The following is a 26,341-nucleotide window of genomic DNA, read 5'->3' on the forward strand; positions in this document are numbered from 1 at the left end:
CTCCAGGGGCCTGGCCAGGGGCCAGGGTGGCACCGAGGGGAGCCAGTACCTGAGGAACTGGATGTGGCTCTGGTGGCAGACTGATGTGGGCGTGGCCCAGGCAGCTGACACGTGGCTGTCGGCCCAGAGCAGCGTCTGTGTCCAGCCTCCATCTGCCCTGCAGGCCCTTGCTCTGCAGCCTCTGCCTTCCAGAGCGTCTCAGAGCAGGTCCCCTCACTCGGGTTTTCAGAGACTGAGGATACCAAGGAAAGCTTCAAAGGACACGCTCCCATGTGGCCAAGGCCCACAGCAGCCCCTGGCCTCTGTGCTGACCAGCCTCCCACACAGTGGTCCCATTGCCTTGTGGGCACGAGGTGGACAGGGCAGAGTCCCCTTTCTCAGCACCACTCAGCGTGGCTCACTGGGGATCCCACCATTGGGTTTCAACTGCAGTGGTCCCATCTGCTCACAAACTCGCAGGTGTGAACTTCTCTGCAGTGGGTCTCCCTGGGGAAATCGTAAGCCCCTGGAGGTCAGCCACCTCCTCCATGGCCTCCAGCTGGCATGGTGGCTGGCTGGGTGGGTGGACAGACAGATGGGTAGATGAATGAGAAGATTTGCCCAAGGACTTGCCTGGTGGTCCAGGGGCTAAGACTCTGAACTCCCAATGCAGGGGGCCTGGGTTCAATCCCTGGTCAGGGATCCCACATGCTGCAACCAAGAGTTTGCACGCCGCAACTAAAGATCTCACATGTTGCAAGGAAGATCAAGGATCCCACATGCGGCAGTTAAGACCCAGCGCAGGCAAATAAATATACAATTTTTTAAATCTTTTTTTATATCAAAAAAAAAGACGAGCCAAGCAAATTCTGAAGGGGGTAGGCGCCCCCACTGTGTGCCAGCTGCTCTTCACAGGGCTGTCTCTTTCACATTGCATCCACCAGTAACCCTATGGCTCCCCTTTCACATGAGAAAAGTCAGGCCCAGAGAGAACAGAGTTAGTGGCAGAGCAGAGACTGAACTTCAGGCCTCCGGTCCCACCCTGCTGGGCCTGGGTGGACTCCCTGAACTTACCTGCTCTCCTTCCAGAAGGCATAGGGCCTGGTGCAAGTGTTAGTCCCTCGGTTGTGTCCAACTGTTTGCCATCCCATGGACTGTAGACTGCCAGGCTTCTCTGTCCATGGATTTCCCAGGTAAGAAGACTGGAGTGGGTAGCCGTTCCCTTCTCCTAGGGATCTTCCTGATCCAGCGATCAAATCCAGATCTCCCACATTGCAGGCTGATTCTTGACCACCTGAGCCACTAGGGAAGCCCCATGGTTTTCCTACTAGGTGAGAACTCAAGAGGTTCTAAACTCCATAGGGGTCCCAATGGTCTGCCTGGATGGTAGGGGACCCACCCCTGCAGGCGCCAGTGCAATAATAAAGATGGCAACTGTGGGCTATCATGGATACAGCTACCATCTTCATGGGGGAAGACAAACGGTAAACAGCCAAGTGAAACATAGTGTGTCAGATGGTGACGAGGGCAGGCAAGCAGGGGAGGGAGGGCGTGCAGGGTGCAGTAGGTGGGTATGTTTTCTCCATTTGTCAGAGAATGCCCCTCCAATAAGGTGAGGAAGCAGAGACCTGGAGACAGGGCATGAGCCATGCAGATGTCTGGGAAGAGCACTCCAGGCAGTAGGAACAGCAAATGCGAAGGCCCGAGGCAAGAGAGGCCGGTTGGGCTGAATGAATGATAGGAGTGAGGTCTGAGAGCCAACCTGGGGCCCAGTAGCTCCTGTAAGAACTGGCTTTTCCTCTGAGACAGGGCGTCTTTGGAGGGTTCTAGGCGGAGGACTGATCAGTCCCGGCCTTTTGTTCCAGCTCCTGTATGAGAACAGACCACAGGAAGTGGAAGCAAGGAGAGTGGTCCAGAGGCCCACACTGGTGGGAGGTGATGGGGGTGGGAGGGGGTGGGAGGCAGACTGTGCATGCTTGGAGGTCAGGGTGCCAGGACCTGCTGACCAGGCCGTGGCCTCTCCTTTGCAGAACTGGCTGCGGCTCTACGGCTACCTGCCCCAGCCCAGCCGTCACATGTCCACCATGCGCTCCGCCCAGATCCTGGCCTCGGCCCTCGCCGAGATGCAGCGCTTCTACGGGATCCCCGTCACGGGTGTGCTGGACGAAGAGACCAAGGCGTGAGTCCTTCCGTCAGGTCATTCCCAGACCCCACTAGCACCTGCCCTCCTTCCAGCCTGCTCTGATGAAGGCTTGGTCTGTGGAGTTTTCCAGGAAAGGGTGGTGTAGATATGAGGTGGCAAAGGGTTTGATCCTCCATGCTAGCTCTCATTGGTTGGGAGGGGCTGCTGCTGTCTTGTGTTGAAAAAGCTCCTGAGGCCGAAACCCAGCTCAGCAGCAAGGAGCACAGGATTGATTAGTGGTGTCTGCCACAGGTTTGGGAATGGGAGGTGTGGTATATGTGCTCTGATTGCCTAGTTAGGCCTTGCTCTGAGTCTGACAGATATGCTGTGACCCAGAGCCACATTCTTGATGAGCACTCAGAGCAGAAGGTATCAGGGATAAAAGGCTTCAGGATAATTCACCTCCTGCTCCTGGGCAATACGGGTAAACATGGGCTCTCCTTTGCAGAGCCACTCCTAGGCATGCAGTCTTCCAGTACCAGGTTTCCTGAGAAGGAGCTCAAAGCTTAGGGAGAGTCTTCTCACTGCCACTGCCCTCATAATAGGTGCAGCTGAAGGCCAGTGGCCGGAGGGTGGGAGATGGTGGACTGCCTGGAAGAGGCGGTGCCCAGCAGGCAGGTGTGTTGAGAGGAGGCTTTGTGCTCCCAGGTGGATGAAGCGGCCCCGCTGTGGGGTGCCAGACCAGTTCGGGGTACGTGTGAAAGCCAACCTGCGGCGGCGGAGGAAGCGCTACGCCCTCACAGGGAGGAAGTGGAACAACCACCACCTGACCTTCAGGTAGAGACTCCAGCTGCCCAGGGTGACCTCCACTCATGGCGTGTTTCTGAAGCGCTGGACCGCTTATTCCCTGGGCTGAGGCCTCAGGCTTCCCGGTGGGCTTGTCTGGAAGGCTTCCTTTCCCAGCAGCCCACTGCAGGGTGCCCGGCCTCCCCATCCAATCCCACCCCCATGCTGATTGGATCGGCCCCTCCCCCACCGCAGTTTTCCTTGAGAGAACGGTGGGACCCTTTGAACTCTGCTCTGTCCTCCTTTCCTCCCTCCCTGCACCCACCAACAACCGAGGGCTGGCCTCACCCGCCCAGGTGGGCTCCTACACTGGAGGAGGCTTCAAGGGTATGTAGGATAAGGGAGGCCCTGGAGCATCTGGGCAGTCCAGCATCTGCCCAGAGGGTATCTGTGCACCGAGTCACCCGCACAAACCCTGCTTCAAATACCCCTCCTTCCTTCCTATCAAGTTCTTTGGCAAGAAATCCCCCTGAGCCTGGAGCTGCGTAGAAGTCCTCAAGGGTCCCCCTTCCCGTTCCAATCCAGCCATGACCCCACCCTCAGCTCTATCTCCCGGGGAAGAGCAGCTCCTGAAGTCCTTAGGGACCCAGGCCACCAGACTGAACTCTCGATCCATGAGCTGATTCTTGATCTCTGATGGAGCTCTGTCTAGCACGCAGATGCTTAATCTGCTTTAAATGGGAACTAACAGGCCTCACCATGCTTTTATCACGTGCAGGAGCATACTCTCCGTGAGTTAAGCCGCTGAATCCTCCCAGGGACTCCATACTAGAAGTGCTGCCCTCCTTTCCCATTTCACAGATGAGGAAGCTAAAACTCAGAGAGACTTAAGTTGCTTGCCCAAGGTCACACAGGAAATGTTAGAGCCCAGCCTTGAACCTGATTCAGCCTGATTCTGGAGCCCAACTTTGACAACCACTTGGCCTGTGTTTCCCAAACCTCAGCCATTTGCATCCCACTTTCTAGGTCTTTCTCTTGGCTCTGTATCACCTATACTTTTAATTACTTAATGTTTTCTTAAAATAAGCGTATTTGGCAAAATGTAACCTTATTCAGTGATATCCTAATGAATTCCTGGGCTTGACAACTTAGTTCTTTTTTTTTTTTTTCAAATTCACATCAGAGTAAATTAACAGTCGTTATTGATGAGCATCGTCCATGAATAAGCTCAGATCCTATGCCCTTTCCCTGAGACCATGTGTCCCCGCCCCCAACCCAGTGGATGCTAGCAATGGACAGCAGCCCTGGCTCTGGGCTCACTCACGTCTTCCTGTCCACCTGCAGCATCCAGAACTACACAGAGAAGCTAGGCTGGTACCACTCGCTGGAGGCGGTGCGCCGGGCCTTCCGTGTGTGGGAGCAGGCCACGCCCCTGGTCTTCCAGGAGGTGCCTTATGAGGACATCCGACTGCGGCGGCAGAAGGAGGCAGACATCATGGTACTCTTTGCCTCTGGTTTCCATGGCGACAGCTCGCCATTTGATGGCACGGGTGGCTTTCTAGCCCACGCCTATTTCCCTGGCCCTGGTTTGGGTGGGGACACCCATTTTGATGCAGATGAGCCCTGGACCTTCTCCAGCACTGACCTGCATGGTGAGCACCTCTGGTCAGGGTGATGACAGGGGTGGGGGGTGGGGGGTGGGGAGGGTAGAGCTGGGGGCTGGGAGGGGAGAGCATCCCCCATGCAGTTCTTGGGAGCGTTGACTCTTGGTCTTAGTCTGCTGTTCATCATCTCCAAGGGGGGTGACAGGGAAAGGAAGGCAGGGATTGGTGTACCCATTTTCCAGATGGGGAAGATAGAGGCCCAGAAGTCAGAGTGGCTCAGCTTCTTCTGAGAGTAAAGTGTGGGCAGGCTCTTTGGGCCCCTCAACCCACAGAGTGGGGTGTCCAGGTCCTGAGCCAGGCCAGAGCTGACCCCACTGCCCGCCATGACAGGAAACAGCCTCTTCCTGGTAGCAGTGCATGAGCTGGGTCACGCACTGGGGCTGGAGCACTCGAGCAACCCCAGCGCCATCATGGCACCGTTCTACCAGTGGATGGACATCGACAACTTCCAGCTGCCTGAAGACGACCTTCGGGGCATTCAGCAGCTCTATGGTGAGCGCGCGGCCGTGGAGGACAGGGGGCTCTGCACGCCTGCCCTCAGCTCCCAGCCCCATTAAGCATAGGGACCGTGGCCACACCCATTTTGTAGATGAGGAAACTGAGGCCCCAAGAGAATTAGCTATGGTCCAAGTCATCCAGTCGGTAGAAGATGGTGCTAGAAATCAATCCTGGGCTGGCTGACTCCAGGCCCAGGCCCTCACCCCGAGATTCCATGGTGGCTCCAGGGGACACAGGCGGCCCCAGGGCCCCTCACTGCCCCCATTTTCCTCCTCACCCTGTGGGATATTTTATTAGACCCAGGGTGTCCCTGGGGTCCTTGTGCCTCCCACCATCACACCCAGCCCAAGCGTGTCCCACTGAGGCTCTCCTCCGAGCATTGCTGGTTTATCACTTCCCAGCTCCTTTGAGGCAGGTAACACTCCCCACCCCCACCAAGGAAGCCCCCAATGGGGGGGTCTCTGGGAGCCAGTTCAGTGGGTCAGTAACCACCCCAAGCCCTCGCTGTGTTCCCAGCCACCTGGGAACCACATTCTTCCCTCCACTTGTGTCTACTGCTTCTGGAGCCTCCACTGGAACCGGCCAGCCTCCTAAGAGGAGCGTCCCCAAGGGGAAGTGCAGCCAGGGGTGGCCTTAGGGTGCAGTCACCCTAGCCCAGTGTGGGGAGGTCAACGAACGGACTGCGTGGAAGAGACTGGAGGTCCCCCCGAGCGATGGTGGTGTGGGGAGGGGTCTGCTGTGGTCAGATGGGGCCCCTCACCTGGGTGGGCTGCCCATAGGGCACAGGTCTCTCCAGGCCGCCAGGGTTCCAAGTAGAGAAGCTGGCATCCTGGCTGGGCTCTGGGGCTACCCTCCTCACTTCCCCCTCCCGCCCCTCTGCAGGCACCCCGGATGGCCAGCCACAGCCCACCCAACCTCTTCCCACTGTGACCCCCCGGCGGCCTGGCCGGCCAGACCACCGGCCCCCCAGACCCCCTCAGCCACCTCCCCCGGGGGGGAAGCCGGAGCGGCCTCCAAAGCCAGGCCCCCCGCCCCCGCCCCGCGTCACAGAGCGGCCGGACCAGTATGGCCCCGACATCTGCGACGGGGACTTCGACACGGTGGCCATGCTGCGGGGGGAGATGTTCGTGTTCAAGGTCTGGCCCCCGCCTGCGCCACCCCCAGCCCCTTGGCCCAGGCTCAGAGCAGAGAGCTCCCTCCCACTTCTCCCCCAGACTCTTGCCCCACCTCCGCCCCCTCACTCAGCGGCCCCGGGGGAGCCATCAGACCCTAGACCTGGAAGAAAAGAGCCCGAGGGACAAGGGACTTGCCTGGGGTCGTACAATAAGCCTAGGGGTCCACCCTTGTGCCCCCCCCGCCACCCTCTTCCTAAGACCCCCTGCACCAGCCTCTCCCAGGCAGGGAGAATTGTCCTTGTCATCCACTGAGTAAAGGTGATGCTGGAAACCAAACCGAGAGCTGGCCAACTTCAGGGCCTGGCCCTCACTCAGCCCTTACCCAGAGCTTCCACGGTGGCTCCAGGGGACACAGATGGCCCCAGGGCCCCTCGCCGCCCCCTCTTCGCCCAGTCTGAATATGCTATTAGACCAAGGGTGTTCCTGGGCCCCCAGGACCCATTCTTCTCACTGTCACTCCCAGCCCAAGTGTGTCCCACTGGAAGGGGGGTGGGGGCCCCCATGCCGTCCACTCACCCCCACACCCTCCCCAGGGCCGTTGGTTCTGGCGGGTGCGGCACAACCGTGTCCTGGACAACTATCCCATGCCCATCGGGCACTTCTGGCGGGGCCTGCCCAGTGACATCAGTGCCGCCTACGAGCGCCAGGATGGGCGTTTCGTCTTTTTCAAAGGTGAGTTGGGGCAGGTGGGAGGGAGGAGGCTGGGCAGCCTTTCTGCCCTCACCTCTGGCCTGACCTCTGACCCAGCTGGGCCTGACGGAGGATGGAAAGGAGGGACCGCAAGCGCATCTCATCCTGTCGCCCACTGCGGGCTTACTCGGGGGGACCGGACCCTGGCAGCAGGGCAGGGGTGGGGTGCGGCTAGACAGGCCCAGAGGCCTGGCGGCAGAGGCGGACTGACTGAGGGCAAGGGTCCACCTTCTGCAGCACAGGGGCTCCGCCCCATCGCCCTCCTCCTTGCATCCTAGGCCTTTTCTTGCCCCTTCCTCATAAGAGTGAGTCCCCGAGCCCACTCTGGGGAGTGTCCCTGGGTCTGTCTACAGAGACAGTGGAGCTCCCTCCCCTCAGCCCCTCCTCTGAGGCCTGCCCCCCAGGAAGGGCCTCAAGGGCAGCACCTCTGAAGGATTGGCTGTGTCCCCAGGCCCCCTGGCCTGAGTCTCAACCAGGTAGGAAGTCCCCAAGGACCGGGCTGGGCTCACACTAAAAGGGAGGAGCCTGGGCCGTGCACTGGGGGGCCCCAGGAACACAGTCCCCAGATCCAGAGGCCAGGCCTCTTCCCTCTCTCTGCAAGAACTGTGTGTGGGGGGAGTGGATGTTCAAGCAGGATCAGAGGCTTGCGTGTTTTGCGACTGAGTGTGTGGTGTGTGTGTCACTGTGAGCTGGCAATGTGTATACACATAAATGGTGCATTACAGGTGTCCCTAAGTGCCACATGCGTGTGATGTGAGTGTGAGTTGTCTTGGGTGTGGAGTGTCAGTGCTTGTTCTATGTACAAGGATGAGAGTGTGTGTGTGTGTATGTGTGTGTGTGTGTGTGTGCGCGTGGTGAGTGTAGCAGTGAATGTGAATTTCGGGACCCAGATTCTCACTCCCCGTGCCCGCCCACCAACCCCTCCCGCAGGTGACCGCTACTGGCTCTTCCGAGAAGCAAACCTGGAGCCGGGTTACCCACAGCCACTGACCAGCTACGGCTTGGGCATCCCCTACGACCGCATCGACACAGCCATCTGGTGGGAGCCCACAGGTCACACCTTCTTCTTCCAAGAGGACAGGTGAGCACCCCTCCGCTAAAGGGAAAAGGCTCCCATCCTCAGGCTCTCCCAGAAAGAACCCATGGCCTGGACAGGCCGGGCACAGCCCACAGCCTGGTACTTTTGGCCACAGGTATTGGCGCTTCAACGAGGAGACGCAGCGTGGAGACCCCGGCTACCCCAAGCCCATCAGCGTGTGGCAGGGGATCCCCGCCTCCCCTAAAGGGGCCTTCCTGAGCAATGATGCAGGTACCAGGGCCGGCCCCCGCCCAGCCTGCCCAGCACCCACCATTCCCCCGCCTCCACACATGTAGGACAGGACTTGCTTGTGCTCACCAGCATCAAGATGGCAGGCACGGGGGACCCAGCTGGGCGAGGCGACCATTGACACCATTTACAGAGGCCAAAGAGAGCTTGAGTAAAGGGCCCCAAATCGCACAGTGAGGACGTGGTGGAGTCAGGAGTCCAGCCAGGCCGGCCTGTGTCCAGAGCTGGTACTCAGAGCTGCCCTGCTCCCCATAGAGCCTTGAGCCCGGCGGGGTTGTGGGGTGAGCTTGGGTTCAGAGCCTCGGGAGCAAGAGTCCTCCCGATGAACCCCCCTTACCTATCTGTCGTTATAACTGAGCAACAGGGAGTTGCGGCTTTTATTTCTCCAGCGGGGTCTCTGGTGAGTTTCAGAATGTCCATCAGCCTTCAGGGGCTCAGGATAGACCTGGCTGGCTTTGCTAATGTTCAGGTGGGTCACACGGCTTCTGTGCACAGTGGCTTCACCCTGCAGCTGCTGTGACCTCATTGTGCTCCGCTGAGCAGGGATGCATCTGGTGGCTCAAACCTGGTCCTTCCTGGGGTTTAAAGGATGTGGACAGAGTGCCCTGGACCAGAGATTTGGTCCAGGAGGGCATCAGGCCCCACTCCGGAGCTGACTGTGTGGCCTTGAGCAAGACACTGTCCTCTCCAGTGTAGGAGGAAGCCAGACTGGATCCCCTGACTCTAGCCCCCGACCCAGCAGGCTCTAGGACCCCTCTCTGCACTGCCCTGGTCAGTGTCAGCCCAGCCAGAAAGCATGGACAGATTTCAAAATGCCCAGGGAAGCCAATAAGAAAGAGGGTGTTTTAAAGCCAGGGCCCCTTTAGCTCTCCCTGGTTCTCCTCACGGGTCTCTGGCCGGCGGGGAGCCCCCGCTTAACACTCCTCTGGCCTGCTTTGCCCTCTGCAGCCTACACCTATTTCTACAAGGGCACCAAATACTGGAAGTTTGACAACGAGCGCCTGCGAATGGAGCCCGGCTACCCCAAGTCCATCCTGCGGGACTTCATGGGCTGCCAAGAGCATGTGGAGGCGGGGCCCCGGTGGCCCGACGTGGCCCGTCCACCCTTCAACCCCGACGGGGGTGCAGAGCCCGGGACGGGCGGTGACAGCGAGGAGGGCGAGGAGGGTGGTGAGGCGGGCCCTGGCGGTGGCGGCGCGGCAGGGCCGGACGAGGATGGGGGCAGCCGCGTGGTGGTGCAGATGGAGGAGGTCACGCGGACGGTGAACATGGTCATGGTGCTGGTGCCCCCCGTGCTGCTGCTGCTCTGCATCCTGGGCCTCACCTACGCCCTGGTGCAGATGCAGCGCAAGGGTGCGCCCCGCATGCTCCTCTACTGCAAGCGCTCCCTGCAGGAATGGGTCTGACTCTTGGCGCCAGGCCCGCCCACTCCCCACGGTGCTAAGGGGCCAGGCTGGTCGCGCCTGTGGTTCTGAGACGGCCCCTGGGGCCTTTCATCTAGAGCCTTCTGTGGCTCCTCAGCCCCCGGGTGGGGATCCCTCCAGGCCCGCTGACATCCCTGCCAGCCCCGCCCCCTTGTTTATTTATGCCCAGGTATCTTTTTTTTTTTTTTTTTTGCACACTAATTAAGCATTTCTTCCTACTTGCCTGACCAGGGCGGTCCCTCAGGGCGATCCCTAAAGGCAGGGGCTTAGAGGTTTCTAAATATACTTCTGCACCAGAGAGGGAGTTAGGCTCCCACCCACCCCTGGCTTAGCCAGAGGAGCAGTGGGTCAGAAGGCCCTGTTGGAAAAGTGAAGGGCTGCTGGGTTGGTCTCCACGCTGAGTACCTGGGTCAGAGCCCAGGGCTCTGTTGGTTTTAGAGCTTGGTGGGGCCTGACTGGTCTCCAGCCCCCTGAGTCTCAGAAAGAGCTTCCACCTGGTGGCAGCCTCAGGCCAAAGAGCGCAGGGAGGGGAGGGGGCCCGCTGATAGAGAGTCCTGTTGAGGTTTAGTTGCTTCCCAGCCCACTTCTAACAACCCCAGCAGTCGGGATTCCTTAGGCCCAAGAACCCTGCCCGCACCTGGCCAGCCCGGGGCCAGCAGCCCCCAGCTCCCCTGTACCTCCTCCCGTCTCAGGAGAAGGGGCCCTAGGCCTGTCTTACCAAGGACCAAAGCGGGTCTGCCAAGGCCCCACCCCCAAGGGTAGCGCCAGCCACGCCCCCCGGGGGCTGGGCTTCCAGGCTCCCGCCCACTCTCTGCTCTGAGCTGCGACTCAATTGGGTTCTTTCCACGAGCATCTTCCCTCTCCCTGTCACCCCCCGACCACCAACTGCAGGGGTCTCAGAAGCCCACCAGCCTCAGGCTCAGCTGCCAGTGTCCTAGTTCTCCCAGGGAGAGAGGGGATAATGGGTGCCCAGGCCGGGGTTATAGATGTCCAGAGACGCATGCCCACCAGGCTTAAGGGGTTCCTCCCCCCCAGCTCACTGTCCCCCAGGGACACTGGTGGGGGTGGCGTGGTGGCCAGCAGCTCATCCTCTCTCTCAGACTATGGGACGGGACTGTGGAGCCCCCAGAGGAGCCCACTGTAGCCTGGGGCCTCCCCCGATCCTGGGTTCAACCCTGTGGATGGAGGTGATTCTGCCCTCTTTTCCTCCGTGAAGCAAGCAGGAGGCGAGGCTGCCGTGGGAAATGGTACTGTAGAGCCGGCTCTGTCCCCGCTGCTCCCCTAGCCGTGAGCAAGCAGGCCTGCCGTCCGGAATCCCAGAGGCCCCTGGGGCGAGGGGCCCCTCGTGGACTGGCCCCCAGTGCGGGTCCAGCAGCGTCCTCCCCACTCCATCCTTAGAACCACCGGAGAGCCAGCCGAGGGGGGTGGGGAGGGGATCAGTGTCTGTCTGTAAATAATCTGCACTGATTAAATAGTAAGGCCGGCGACTCTGCCTCCTTTCTCAGAGGCCTCAGGCTGGAGCTTACATCTAGAGGGGCTGCAGGTGACTTGAGGGCAGGGGATGGGGAGTGAGGGGGGGACATGGTCCCAGCTGGGATTTGGGGACTTGTTGCCCCCATGCCAAAGAGAGCTGATTCCCAGATCTGTGGGGGCTCCTTCCCAACTGGCCCTGGGAGGGGCAGGCCTCTGGGGAAGGCTGGGAAGTAGCTGCCCTCAATAGACCAGAGCAGGGTAAGGCAAGGTACCAGGGGTGGCCATGCTGGCATCGAGCAGAGAAGAGATGGGGAATTTACTGGTCATTCATTCGTGGTGAGAAAGAGCAGCCCGCTTCCAGCCATCTCAGAAGGGTGGGAGAAAGAGTCCAGGCCACCCAGCCTTCCCACCCGTCCAGATTGGTTCTGGGCAGCCTGAAGACCCAGCTTGGGCAGGAGGAGATGGGAAACAGTGCCACTGTGGAGTCTTAACAGTTCCTCTCGCCACACACGCTGCTCAGCTGGTGAGGGACACCCAGGATCTGCTCTCTTTTGTTTTTTTTTGGCTGTGCCACACAGCTTGTGACATGTTAGTTCCCCAACCAGGAATTGAACCCCGGCCCTCCACAGTGAGGGCATGGAGTCCTAACCACTGGACTGTCAAGGAATTCCTTGCAATGTCAGTTCAGTTCAGTTCAGTTCAGTCGCTCAGTCGTGTCCAACTGTTTGCGATCCCATGAACTGCAGCATGCCAGGACTCCCTGTCAGTCACCAACTCCCGGAGCCTACCCAAACTCATGTCCATTGAGTCGGTGATGCCATCCAGCCATCTCATCCTCTGTCGTTCCCTTCTCCTCCTGTCCTCAGTCTTTCCCAGCATCAGGAAATCTTTTCCAATGAATCAGCTCTTTGCATCAGGTAGCCAAAGTATTGGAGTTTACTTTCATTCTTTTCTTTTTTTCGGCTGCGCCACTCGGCATGCTATATCTTAGTTCCCTGACCAGGGATCAAACCTTTGCCCCCTGCATTGGGAGCCTGAAGTCTTAACCAGTGGGCCACCAGGGAAGTCCCATTCTTTCTTTGAAGAAGCAGAGAATCTCACGTTGGGAAGAGAGCAGATGATACTCAGGAGTTCAGGAGAGAGGCATGAGCATTGCTAAGGAGCCTTTTGCTCCACGTCCAGCCTCAGGCCCAGCCTGCCGGGTGCTGATCTGTGTGCTGATCACCCACAGAGCAGGCCAGGCCCCCACAGCTCCTCGGGCAGGGTCCTCCAGCCTGCTCCAGGCTCCACCCTCCCCTGCAGCTGCACGCCCCCTCCCCAGCCCCCTGCATCCCACCCTTTCCTCTCTTTGTGTTGAAAACTGGCTGAAGAGAGTAGGAAACGCTGGCCCTCAGAAGCCGCGAAGACCTCTCAGGCTTGGCTAGGAAACAGCCGACATGCTTCTCCCACCCCAGGGGCCTCGGGGGGTGGTGCAGGACGGGAAGGAGGGTCACAGATGAACACCATCGCATCAGCCTTCTGTGGCGACAGCCAGGTCTGCAGGTCCACCTCTTGCCTGAAGCCTTAGGGGTCACCCAGAAGCCCAGAGGTCAGCAGGCAGGTGGAGGGCAGTGTGGAGGCACAGGGAGGAGAAAGGACAGGATGAAAGGCCTCCTGGTTGAGTTCTTCCTCAGAGGCCAGCCAGCGGAGACTTGGCAGAGGCCTCACCTCCTCAGGAAGCGGCCTGAGGACCTTCCACCCCCGAGCTCTGGTGGGATCTCTCAAAGAAACCCAGCGGCTGCAGGAACGGCTTATCTCAAGAGTTTATCCTCTCTGGGTGTTCCGCATGGATGAAGGTCTCTGAGGGGACAAGAGGCAGGTGAAGCACCTGGGCCCGGCCTCCCCATCCCCAGACAGCCCAGTGACCTCCCCACTCCTCCCCAGGATAAAACAGAAGCCCACGTAAAAATCAAGCTGTAACTTAAATCACCTTGGACCCCTCCCAGCACCTATTCTCTCAGTATCTTTTGTTTCTTTATATTTTGCTGATTCCCAAGTAAAACAAGACATTAGAGATTAAAAAGAAGAAGAAAAATATAAGTTGCCGTCACTCCCCCAGGCAGTGTTGACAGCTTGGCATAGTTCCTTTCAGCTTCTTTTCCTCTGCTTTTGCACAGCTTGGGGTTTTAGAGTTCAAAACATCCTGAGCTTCAGCCTGGTGTTCCTGGTACTTAAACCTCCATGAGGTTGGTGGTTGTCAAGTACTGGTGAAGGCTCGTAGTGTGATCACGACGATTCCACTCATCTTACGTCCTCCCCTGCTTACATTTCACTCCGGAGATGAGCAAGGCCCAGAGAGGTGAAGTGACCTGGCCAAGGTCACACAGCCAGGAAGTGGCCAATTTGAACCCAAACAGACCGACTTGCACAGTAACCTACCCCCACATGCTGCTGGAGAATCCAGCAGGGATGAGAGGGCCCCTGCCCACCCTGGCCTTCCCTCCTCACATGTTCTAGACATTAGAGACCCCAGGGCCACCAACAGAGCCTCCTTTCAGGCTGGGACAGAGCCGAGCTGGCTGCTTCCTCCCCCTCCAACTTGGCAGAAAAGCCTTTTTGTTGTGGCTCACATAGAGGCCATTCTCCTCCAGCTCACGGGAAGGAATGGCCGGCTTCCTGTCCATCCATAGCCGCCCAGGCTGCAGTGGCGCTCCCCCCTCCATGTATGTCCAAGAGGAGCAGGGCTCCCTGCCCCTCCACCTCTAGTTCTGCCTTGGGGGCCTGAGGTTGCAGGCTTTGCCCCTTCATCTGTGAAACCACACCAGGGGGCTAGACACTGCCTTCGCTCAGCTATTCTGGCACATGCTGGGGATTCCAGGCCTCAGGGCACAGCAATACCACTCTTGGCCCCCTGCTCAAGTAGCCTCACAACCCACAAAATGCTGTCAGAGCCCCCTGCCAGGCTGTTTGCTCTGTCCCAAATGTTCTCTGCATTTGCTTGCCTCTGTGCCTTTGCTTGTTCTGTTCCCTACTTCTGGAAAACCCTTCCCTGCATGTTACAAAATTATTTTTGTGTTTATTTATGTATGAATTTGGTTGTGCCCAGTGTTAGTTGCAACACACAGGATTTTCAATCTTCCTTGCAGTGTGCGGGATCTAGTTCCCCCACCAAGGATAGAACCTGGGACCCTGCCTCTGGAGCACAGTCTTAGCCACTGGACCACCAGGGAAGTCCCCCTATACATTTTATTCTGTTCAAATTGCCCAGATCCTTTAAGGCATCCTTAATCCTTTAAGATTAAGGCTTGCCTATTCCGGATTTCCACCCTTCCTCCTGAAGATGATTGTGCTTCCTTCCACCCCTAGCTCAGCCAGCTCTTGTGTCCTGACTATTCCCTGCCTTTGACTCCAGTCAGGCTATCCTACCAGGTACCCAGATGCTGTGTGTGGCTCCATCACTCCCAGGCTGTGTGTCCTTGGGCAAGTCATCTCACCTCTCTGAGCCCAGAGTCCCATCTATAGAACTCGGCTAATAGCCATGCCTGTTTCATACAGCTGTGAGGCTTGATGCAGCTGATCCATGTAAACACTTAGAACAGCCCACAGCAGGGTCTCAAGAGTTAGTCACTAATATCTCTTTAAGGTACAGGTACCTGGGGGACACTGGACTTCCCGGGGGGCTCAGCAGTAAAGAATCCTGCCAATGCAGGAGACTCGGCTTTGATCCCTGGGTCAGGAAGATCCCCTGCAGAAGGAAATGACAAACCCCTCCAATATTCTTGCCTGGGAATTCCCATGGACAGAGGGGCCTGGTGGGCTACAGTCCATGGGGTCGCAAAAGAGTCAGACATGAGTCAGCAACCTGGTGGGCACCAAGAAGATGTCCCTCCTTGACTTCCTTCCCAGGAGTGTTTGTGGGATGGGGTCAAAGGTCAACAAGCCCTGGAACAGGTGCCAGGAAGAGGAACATTCCTGTCCTACCAGCTCCTCTCCTCAGCTGCCAAGGCCTCACCCTGCCGACCCCAGGGGCCCAGCCCTTCTTTCCAGATCGTAAGCACGAGGCCCTGGCTCAGGTTTTCTTCCCCAGCTCTCTGTCATCTCCCACCCCTACATTTTTCACCCACCTCACTCTTTGCCAGAAATAGCCTCCAAACTCCCCTTCTCTTGCAGACAATCTAGCAGGCCCCTCCTGGAAAAACTATATCATTCCCCTGCCAGCATGGATCATGGCAATAGCTGGATTCCATTAAGAAATTATTCCAAGTCAGTGGAAAGGGAGGGGCAGCTATGCCCCCAATAATTGCATCATAAAATTACACTGCACCATCCTAAAACCTGTCGACTTCAGCCAGATCAAGCTTCCTTTATAGACTAAGACCCTGAGGCCTGGACGGTGGGCTGATTCGGCCACAGTTGCTCATGGAGTCTTTAAACTGATGCCCAGCGAGACTCCTGCAGCCCCACCCTCTCTCACCAAACACCCCACGTCACCTCCCCACCCCCCAGGGGCCTCCCTCTTCTTCACTTTGGAAGAACTGAGGGCAGAGTGTTGTGGTTATTCCAGCTTTCCTGATAAAGGGCATTTGACACAGCTAGAGAAGAAGGATATTTGCCCTCTGCAAATATCCCCCTCCACTAGCCTCCCCCCCATCCCCCACCCCACCGTCTTGTTCCAGGAGAATAAGACCCCCTCCCCTTCCTGCCAGTCCATGGATTCTGGTAGAGCTGGCCCCATTCCCTTGGTGGCCAGAGGATCTCGAGACCTAAAGCCCAGCCAATCAGAACCCCAGTGCATGATCCAGGGGTGGGCAGAAAACCCAAATCTGGCCAATCAGGGACTCCCTGCGACTTCTTCTGGAGCCCCAGGAAGAAAGAAGCCATGTGTCTGCTATTGAGCTGCTGGAGTGTGACTCTGGAGTTGCTAATGGGTCATCTGTCATCTCACCACCACACATAGACAGCTTTCCTCAGAGCTGAGACAGTAAAGACAAGTGGAGCCTCGAAGACTCTAGAAGGCACCTTCTGAGCACCTGGATCCAGCTGTGCCTAAAGCTCCTGCAGTTACATGTACCAATAAACTCCTTTCATTTCTTAAGCCAATGTGAATTATTACTGGGCTGCTATTGTTGTTTGTCCTCTGATAACCAGGGTGCCCTGAGTTCCAAACTTGTGCTGAGCTTGACACATTCCTCTTGCCAGTCTAAGACTCTTAAGCACCAAACTCCGGGGCTACATAGCAACATCTCTTCAACACTTGAATATCTACTTAGGTCCTTGGCACTACCCCCCAGCCTCAGTAATGCTGCCTAAGACAACACAGGACCCCTGAGTATTCACAAGAGGCCCTGGGAATCACGTAGCCAAATGGTGGCAGGTGAAGAAGTAGGAAGGGTCACTTAACTGTGACATGGACTTTGTCAGATTTCATAAGGTAACAGATAGACAATGAGGAAATCACAGAAAAGCCAAAACTGTCTACGAAAAATGCCTGCAATTTCTAGTCTCCTGCCAAACAACTGTAACATTTATTTTTTTTCTGCACTACGAAGCTGACGGGATCCTAGTTCCCCAACCAGGGACTGAATCCATGCCCCCCACAGTGGAAGCACAGAAGGTTAACCACTGGACCACCAAGGGACAGCCCCAACCTTGACAATTTAAATGTAAATCCTACAGGCTTTCCCTTATGAGTATATATTTTAATTTTTAAAAGTAAGCTCATTCTTCTGAACTGTGCTTCTTTTGAACCGTGGTGTTGGAGAAGACTCTTGAGAGTCCCTTGGACTGCAAGGAGATCAAACCAGTCAATCCTAAAGGAAATCAGTCCTGAATATTCATTGGAAGGACTGATGCTGAACCTGAAGCTACGATACTTTGGCCACCTGATGTGAAGAGCTGACTCATTAGGAAAGAACCTGATGCTAGAAAAGATTGAACGCAGGAGGAGAAGGGGACGACAGAGGATGAGATGGTTGGATGGGATCACCAACTTGATGGACATAAGTTTGAGCAAGCTCTGGGCATTGGTATAGGACAGAGAATCCTAGTGTGCGGCAGTCCGTGGGGATGCAAAGAGTCAGACACGACTGAGTGACTGAACTGAGGCTCATACCAGACATGTTTTTTAAACCTTTCTCATTTACTAATTTGGACGAGTAACTTGACCTACAGAAGACCTTCACTTTATTTGTTTCTTGAATTTTTCTGAGCATGCTCTATATGCCCATCATGATGAAATAAGTGAATAAACAGTGTATCTTCAGCCCCTTTTCGTGTCCACAGGTTGGTTTCTGCAACATGCTTTTTGTTGGGCGCATTCTATGAACTCCCTGGAGCGGTTTCCTCAACCGAAACTAAAACAGTTACAGATAACGTTTTGGAAACATCCATAATTATAGAGAATAGTTCTTGAGGGCTCACACTGTACCAGACTTTTTTTTTTTTCAAACTTTATGCTTTTTATTTTGTATAGGGGTATAGTTGATTAACAATGTTGTGGTCATTTCAGGTGAACAGCGAAGGGACTCAGCCATATACACACATGTATCCATTCTCCCCACAAACCCTGTCCCATCCAGGCTGGCACTGAACTTTGAGTAGAGTTCCAGGTGCTATACAGCAGGTCCTTGTTGGTTATCCTTTTTGAATATAGCAGTGACTGCCCCAGACTTCACCCACTTTACTGAAGTTAATCCTGATAAGAACCCCATGGGGTAGTTCTTCTATTTGTACCTCACACCAGAGGAGCCCGAGGCTCAGGGAGGTGATGGAACTTGATCAAGGTCACACAGCTAGTCAATGGCAGAGCCACAGCTCCTGCCGCACCTGCTCTCAATTGTTTACTTATTCAGTGAACATCGGCTGCTGTTAAGGGACAGGCCAAGGATCCAGCGGGGGATAACACAGAGCCCTCACGGGGCTCACATTCGAGGGAAAGAGGCATCCCAGGCAGAGGTAATAGCCCGTGCAAAAATCCTGAGGCTGGACCAAGCCTGGCAAATTTGAGGAAGAGAAAGAAGACAAGCAGGGTGAGAAGGAAGGTGAAAGAGAAAGAGTAAGACCAAGCGACAGGGTAAAGAATTGGATTTATTCTGAGCTTGACAAGAAACCTTTGAAGTGTGGGAGGGAGGAGGCTTTGATTTTATTGCGACAGAATATTTCTCTGCCTACTGTGTGCTCTGGTAGACTACATTTGCAACATCCATGATTCTTGCCTCTAGAGAATTTTCTAGTTGTGAAATCAAAGTGGACTCACCAGCCCACAATGTTCTAAGGCTTTTATTACATACTGACAAAGTACCCTCCAGAAAGAAGGTCTCACTTGTTTCTGCTCCTCCCGGGCAGTGGCTGAGTGCCCATCCCCCAACCCCTGACACACCTGGAATGAGATCACCTTTATCAACAGGACTGGCGGAAGCAGTGTTGTTTGGTTGGTTTTACTTGTAGTTCTTTGCCACTGAGTTTGAACATTTCTTGCATGTTTGTTGTTAACCATTTAGAAGGCTTTTTTTTTTTTTTTTAAGGGGAGGGGAGGTTGGCCTGCTTATGCCCATTGCTCAGTTCTTTGCGTGCATTTCTTCATAATGATTTCTGGGAACGTTTTATAGTATGAGGAAATTGACCCTTTGTCAATCAATGAGTTTTAGAGCCAGAAAGTTCTTAGCCCAAGCTCCTTGTGTACCAACGGGTTAACTGAGGCCCAGACAAGAATGAGTACTGGTTCTAGTTCTAGTCAGTGCTCCGGGCTCTCTGGAGTCTCGCTGGTTCCAGAAAGATGCCTCTCCGACTGGTTTCATTGCCTAGAGAGATCCCCTCCCCTCCTGCTGGCCCCTTCTGATATCTTTCCCTGCTCCTACCCCCAACTCCCCACCAGATCCTCTTAGGGGTTTCATGTAGACAGGAAGACATTCTGCAGGCCACTGGCTCTGTGTGTGCAAGTGAAGTCACTGATGGAGGATTGGGTCTCAGAGAACAGAGCTCAGTTTCCTGGGTGGGGTGAGGGTGAGGGTGAGGGGGTAGTACCCCTGTCCTTCCCTTGTCTCCAGATGCCAGGGGGGGCCACAGAGTCTGGCTGGGAGACTAGCTGTGTGCACACCCTGCACCAGCAATCTTCCTTGGCTAGTTGGGGGGGGGAGGGGTGGCCACAGGAGCATGAAACATGAAGGGGATATCAGAGAAGGGGCAGTGGGATGAATCAGAAAAAGTCCTAGATCAGGGCTCAGAAATCCTGGGTTGGAGACCAGATTTGTCTGGACCACTCTTTGAGCTCTCAGCCTTTGCCATGAGATGGGACTTTTTTCCCAGAGCTGGTGCTAAGAATCGGTGCTAAGAATGATGGACTTAAATATGTGCAAATATGAAGCTGTGTTTACTTTGGTGGCAGTGGTGCTTTTGCCTGCCCAGCACCCATCTTCCCATCTCTTGGCTCCTCTAGGGAGCTACCCCTTTCCTACTCTGAGTTCATGAAATGCAGAAAGGCTGCCCCTCTCCCCAGTTCCAGGGGCAGGTGAGACCCAGGTGGAGGCAGCCCCCTATCCCCACCTCCATCTCTACTAGGGATGAGCAATGTCCATATCATCTCTGGCCTTTGTCCACACATGGAACTGCCTGCATGAAAATGAGCCGCACACAAGAGAACAGAGACACAAGACAGAAGGATGGCATTGTTTGAGCCCCTGGATACAGCCAGACCTGATGGCCATCCCCCTCACTCTTATGAGAAACAGTAAGTACTCTCTTTGGTCATTCCAGTTTGAATCCGAATTTCCATGATTTGTAACTCAAAAGAAAAATACAACCAAACACAATTGTCATTTAATTCAGTCCTTCAGTGCCAAAGTCTGGAGCTCAGTGACAACAGACTTGTCCCAGGTCACATACCACTTAGTTGCAAAGTGAGAGTTCTGGAGCCCAGACACACGCCTCCACAGCCTTCCAGCTCCTTCCCCTGCTGGCCTGGTCAGGATGTGCAGCCCAGTCACTCTCCCTCACTTCCTTGAGGATTTGCAAGGTAACAAAAGGCTTTGTAAACACATGATCTTGGGTTGGTTTGTTTGTTTTTTCATACACAAATCAAGCAGAGTGTGGATCTGAGTCTAGGGTGGCCGTGGCAGCCCATGGGGCTGGTCTTGTGCCTCGACTTGCCCTTTAGTGTCCAGTGATCCTGATCACACCTCTGTTAAGCCACTAGAACATTTTGCTGGGTCTGTGTGAAGAGAATTCTGTATCGTGCCTGGGCTGGAACTGATACAGCTGGAGAGAAGGCGAAATTGCCAGGTCCCTGGACATGTGAGTTGTCTATTTGAACACTTGCCTCCACGTTGCCCTTCCAGGTCACATGGCAGCTCATCTGACCGGGCCACTGGGCACCCCAGTGGGAAGTTGGGGGCGTGGGGCTCCCTCCATGGGTCCCTGCACTGCCCTTGAGGTGCAACCTCAGGTTCTGGCTGATGGACAATCACACCCTGGGGCACACAGGGCCACTTCTGGTTGGATGCATGCCCAGGTGCACGTGAGGGGCCCAGGCCCCGCCAGCTACTAGCGGCCACTGCCAACTGAGGCCAGCCTGGGGCGCCTTCCCCTGTCCTGCTCAGGGGCAGGGCAGAAACCTGACAAGCGTGTTTTCACCAGGGTGAGAGTTTCGGCCCCTCTTTGGGGACTGTTTGTGTTTCGGGTCACGCTGTTGGCTGCCCCCGCCCCCTTCTTTCCTCTGCCAAAGTGACATTCCCCGGGGCGGCCAGGGCTCCAGGAAGCTGGCCGTCCCTGCCCTCGAGCTGCCCAGTGGGAATCTCCTTTTCCTATTCCAGGCACTTCCATATCCTCAGTTACATTTCATTCTCTCATCACAATCCAGCAAATGGTGAGTACAGCCTCCATCTTACGGACAGAGAGCTGAGGCCCAGCAAGGGAGGGTAGCTTGCCCGAGGTCACACAGGAAGTGTGGGGCTGAGAACATGAAAACTGATCCCCAGCCCAGTATCCACTCCCCACTTCCCAACCAAACCCAAACTCAACCACGGACAAGGATCAGAAAAGTGTCAGTCCCTCAGTCATGTGAGACCCCATGGACTACAGCCTGCCACGTTCCTCTGTCCATGGGATTCTCCAGGCAAGAATACTGGAGTGGGCACCTTTCTTTTCTCCAGGGGATCTTCCTGATCCAGGGATTGAACCCGGGTTTCCAGCATTGCGGGGAGATTCTTTACCATCTGAGACACCAGGGAAGCCCAACAAGGGTCAGGACTGATAGCAATCCCACCCTCTCCAATTCATCCATTCATTCAACAAATACTAGAGGGGAGGGAGGTGGGAGGGGGGGTTCATGTTTGGGAATGCATGTAAGAATTAAAGATTGTAAAATTTAAAAAATAAAAAACTAAAAAAAAAAAAAAAAACAAAAAAACAAATACTAGAGCTTCCCAGGCACCAACCAGGTTGGCCCTGGACCAAGGCCCACCCACCTCCTGTTTTTGTAAATAAAGCTTTGTTGGAACACAGCCACTCCCCTCCATCTGTTTATGTGATGGTCGCTTTCTGCTGCTGGCAAAGGTCAGTCAAAACAGAGACCACCTGGCCCCCAGGCTTAATATATTTACTACGGGGCCCTTTATAGAAAGAGTGTGCCCAAGGCCACATTACGACTTTCTTGATACTTTTGCACCTTCGTGAATCCTTCCTTGTAAAAAACTATATATATTTATGTACATATGAATCTGAGTCCCTCTAAAACCAAATCCCCTTACTGAGTTTATGATTAAAATCTCTATCCAAAACTTGACCCACCTGCCCTGTCTCTTCTGACTTCAACCTCTTTCTCGTACCCTCTGATCTCCGTCCTGCGCTGCTGCTGCTGCTAAGTCGCTTCAGTTGTGTCCGACTCTGTGCGACCCCATAGACGGCAGCCGTCCTGTGCTAACTGAGCCCTAATCAACCTGAGTCAGATGACTCAGATTGCTGTTAATGTTCTAAGATTGCTCTTATAGATTCTTCATTAATATACAAACCTGGGTTGTTTCTCCAGGGCAAGATGAGCTCACAGACAAGCCCCCTAGCCTCGTCTGAGCCATGGACCACCTGGCCAGAGAATCATAAGCTCAAGACATCCTGACTCCCAAAAGTGTGATTAAGAAATGTCACAGAATGTCACAAGACAAGGATTAATCACAGTTCCTTTGTTGTTAACCTTTAAAACACCCTTAACTCGAAGACCAAGATGGAGTGGATCTGAGGCTTGGCTCCCGCTTCCTAGCTTGGTGCCCTGCAAATAAAGCCTTATTTTGCTGCACACTCGATGCACTTGGCTGTCAGAGTTTGGCTGTCTGCACTGCACTGTGGGCCCAGGAGTCCTTGCTCGGTTACCTACACATAAAATTATGGATATAGATATAGATACAGCAGTGTGTGTGCTTAGTCGCTCAGTCGCGCCTTTGCAGCCCCATGGACTGTAGCCCGTCAGTCTCTGTCCATGGAGTTTTCCAAGTAAGGATACTGAAGCAGGTTGCCATTTCCTACTCCAGGGGATCAAATAGATATACTTAATTATGTTTTATGACCCTGTTAGTAAAAAGACAAATATAATCTAGGCATGACTGTATTCTTTTTCTATTGTTTTAAGCCAATTTCAACATTTCCATGAGCCCCCGGAACTCTTGTGGACCCCAGGCACTTCACCTGCTCTGCCTCGTGGGAAGTTAGCTCTAAGTTGGCCACAAGTGACATCATATTGCTGAGAGTAAAGCCCCCAAAGGAGACACTCCAGTGTTTAGCCCTCACCTCGGTCCTTACCCCAGCAGTAGGGGTCACAGAGAAGTTTTGACAACTCTGAAGGGAACTATTCAGGACTCAAAGTGATTGCATATATTTCTTAGGATGAAAAATTGCATTCCCTTTCAAATGTCTATATTTTGTATTTTTAAATTTTCAATTAGTTTGGTAGGATAAATAATAGGTGCACACAGGTTAAGAGTATGTTGAATGCCCCCAGTGATTTGCAAAAGAATCTAAGGCTCTTTTCTACTCCTGCACCACCACCCCGTTCCTATCGCTGGTGTGAGTCCTTCCAAGCAGACTGCATTTTCAAGATGTGTGCACAGTTTACCACACAGACTGTTCCACTCTTGGCTTTTTTCCCCTCTGAAGTCTACATTCTTATGCATAAATTCATCTTGTCTTTATTGAATAGTTCTTTAGTATTCCACTGAATGAAGATACCATAATTAGGATGTGTGGGTATCCAATATTTTTCTTTTCTTTTTTTTTTTTCTGATTTCTTCATGTAGCTTGCAAGATCTTAGTTCACTGACCAAGGATTCCACCGGGCCCCCAGCAGTGGAAACAAAGCGTCCTAACCACTGGACCGCCAGGGAATCCCTCCAGCACTTTTTTTAAACATAATTTTATTTGTTTATGTATTGGCTGTCCTGGGTCTTTGTTCCTGCTCAGGCTTTTCTCTAGTTGAGGCAAGCAGGAGCTTCTCTCTCTAGTTGCAGTGCGCAGGCATCTCGTTGGGGTGGCTTCTCTCGTTGTGGAGCACGGGCTCTAGAGCACAAGGTCGATAGTTGTGGTCCACGGGCTTAGTTGCCCTGTGGCATGTGGGATCTTCCCGGACCAGAGATCATACCCGTGTCTCCTGAACTGGCAGGTGGATTCTCTACCACTGAGCCACCAGGGAAGCCCCCTCCAATATTTTTCTATTACAGCCCTGGAACAGAGAATATGTCTGTACAGACTGGCTATGCCTGAATATTAGGCAACTTTTTTCCCCTCCAAAAAATCTCTCAGAAAAGAGGAAGTCCCTTTACTGTACATACGAGTTCCGATAAAGGTTCCCATTACCTGAGGATTTCTGATTCCTTTATTTCAAACGAGGAAGTACTACTTGTGGAAGACACAGTAGCCTGAAATGACCTCAGTGAATTCTAATTTGAGATATTTATGGCGGACACTCAACAGAATTGGCTGTGGGGGAGAGAGGAGGCAGAGGCATTTAACACACATGCTGTAATTTTTCCTGGGGATATGACTTCACAGTTGCAAGTGTTAAAATAACACTGTAAACAAATCTTTTTCAAGATTACTTTAGAAATCAATGTTTTAAAATTAAGAATGTCCCTCACCAGACACCATTAAGAAGATGAAGAGGAAGTCGCAGAGCAGGACAAGATACTTGCCATCTGTATATCTAACAAAAGATCTGTATCCAAAATGTATAAAGGACATCTGTAAAACAAGAAGGGGGAAAAGACGATCCAGAAGAAAAATGACTAGGTCAGCACTTTATTTTAAAAAAGATATCCCGATAACCAATAAACATACGAACACATGCTTAACTTCATTAGCCATCAGGGAAATGCAAATGAAATCAACGATGCAATCCTGCCATCTACTCACCAGAACGGCTAGAAGGAAAACAGAAGATAATGCCAAGTGTTGACAAGGATGTGGGGAAACCAGAGCTCTTATTCTCTGTTGACAGGAATACAAATTATACAACTTTGGGAAACTGTTTGGCATCATATGGGAAAGCTGGACATATACTCTCTCTGAGCCAGCAGACTTGCTCCATATGCAGCAAAAATGCTCACATATATTCATGAAAAGGCATGTTTAAGAAAATTCAAAGCAGTACTATGATATTGTGATTGATAATAAAAAATATACGTTTGTTCTTCCTCTGGGTTCCTGCCACATGGCTTCTAAATGTCTTGGAATTTCCTAAGTGATGAGAGTGATAAAGGTATCTGGTTATGCTATTGAAGTCTCTTTTGGAAAGCCCCCAGGTAAGCTAAGATTGGGGCGGGTTGTCAAGGGAACCAACCACAGGATTGGAGGGTTTGAGCTTTCAGTCCTACCCCAGTTTCTGGTGAGGGAAGAGGAGTCAGTGATTAAGGTCAGTCACCAATGGCTAATGATTTGCGCTATCAAGCCAATGTAATGAAGCCTCCATAAAACCCCCAAAGGGTGGGGTTTGCAGAGCTTCCAGGCTGGTGAACACATACAGATGTGGGCAGAATGGTGCTCAGAGAGGACATAGACCTTCTGAGTCCCTTCCCATATACCTGCCCTATGCATTAAGTCCATCTAGCTATTCCTGAGTTGTTGTTGAGTCGCTAAGTCGTGTCTGACTCTTTTGCGACCCCATGAACTGTAGCTGGCCAGGCTCCTCTGTCCGTGGGATTTCCCAGGCAAGAATACTGAAATGGATTGCCACTCCCTTCTCCAGGGAATCTTCCTGACCCAGGGATCAAACCTGCGTCTCCTGCATTGGCAGGTGGGTTCTTTACCATCTGAGTCACCAGGGAAGCCCAAAACAAGTCTAGGAAAATGTAAATTGCAAAGCCTACATAGTGGATCAATGGATGTTCATTGTACAATTCTTTCTGCTTTTTTGTATGTTGAGAATTTTCATAATAAAATGTTTTGGGTGGAAAGAGGCTCAGTAATCAAGGATGTGTAAATTATAAGAGTCTCTCTGCCACCCCTGGATCGAATCAGAGCAGGACTCTATCTTCTACTCTCTGGATTGACAAAGATGTTAAAGACTCAGGGTACAGTAGACACACAAAAGTGTGGGGATTCTCACACTAGGTGGACGGAACCGTGATGGTATCCACACAAAGCCACCAGCCCTGACACCCCAGGTATTTCCTTCCTATCCCCTTCCTGCCCTGATATTCTTGTTCTTTACCTACGATGTATACAACGTTGTATCCCCTTTTCCCCTCAGCTGGGTATCAACATTTCCCCCTTCTTTAAAAACTCTTTGTAAACATTGTACTTAAAAGAAAACAGGTATTGCAGTATTTGGGTGTGTGTGTGTGTTTTAATGGTTACAAAGTTCACTGTGGAAAAATTAGAATGTCAGAAAAGAACAAAGAAGAAATAAAAATTCTCTGATACTCTCCTCTTTGACCTTTTATCGGTACTCTTTTCTGTCCCATCTGTGCGCAAGTGTGGGTACACACACACACACATTTTTATGTTTGTGTGTATTTTAACGAAATTGGGATCCTACAGGATATCGTGTTTTATTATTTGCTTTTCTTAATAAAATTCTTCTGGGGCGTGGCTTTACAGGCTGCCTGGTTCTCTAATGAGGGATCTTGTTTCTCCGTTATTGGGGTTTAGGTAGGGTCAGCCTGGTGCTCACCATACCCTTGGGGAGCCCAGAGCAGGGACAGGCCCAGTGACACCCATTTAGAGATGTGTGCACCTCTTGAGTCAGA

The 26,341-nt window shown here is 53.6% G+C and overlaps 1 protein-coding gene and 1 long non-coding RNA gene across 2 annotated transcripts in view; both read left to right on the forward strand.

The window, feature by feature from the left end:
• MMP15 (matrix metallopeptidase 15) overlaps positions 1 to 16,212 on the forward strand; it is a 26,008-nt gene extending 9,796 nt beyond the window's left edge. Inside the window, exons 2-10 of the mRNA XM_027977892.3 lie at positions 2,010 to 2,158; positions 2,810 to 2,938; positions 4,232 to 4,539; positions 4,882 to 5,043; positions 5,932 to 6,185; positions 6,758 to 6,896; positions 7,845 to 7,995; positions 8,108 to 8,223; positions 9,190 to 16,212. Of these exons, the coding sequence (XP_027833693.1) occupies positions 2,010 to 2,158; positions 2,810 to 2,938; positions 4,232 to 4,539; positions 4,882 to 5,043; positions 5,932 to 6,185; positions 6,758 to 6,896; positions 7,845 to 7,995; positions 8,108 to 8,223; positions 9,190 to 9,647 (1,866 nt within the window). The 3' untranslated portion in view covers positions 9,648 to 16,212. The remainder of the gene's footprint in view (positions 1 to 2,009; positions 2,159 to 2,809; positions 2,939 to 4,231; positions 4,540 to 4,881; positions 5,044 to 5,931; positions 6,186 to 6,757; positions 6,897 to 7,844; positions 7,996 to 8,107; positions 8,224 to 9,189) is intronic.
• A 4,611-nt stretch (positions 16,213 to 20,823) lies between these two features.
• On the forward strand, positions 20,824 to 26,019 carry LOC105611951 (uncharacterized). Its single transcript, XR_001045064.5, has 2 exons — positions 20,824 to 20,976; positions 22,138 to 26,019. It is a non-coding gene; the product is annotated as an uncharacterized LOC105611951 (long non-coding RNA).
• The last annotated feature ends 322 nt before the right edge of the window (positions 26,020 to 26,341 follow it).

This window comes from Ovis aries, chromosome 14 (genome assembly GCF_016772045.2).
Source record: "Ovis aries strain OAR_USU_Benz2616 breed Rambouillet chromosome 14, ARS-UI_Ramb_v3.0, whole genome shotgun sequence".
Lineage (NCBI taxonomy): Eukaryota > Metazoa > Chordata > Mammalia > Artiodactyla > Bovidae > Ovis > Ovis aries.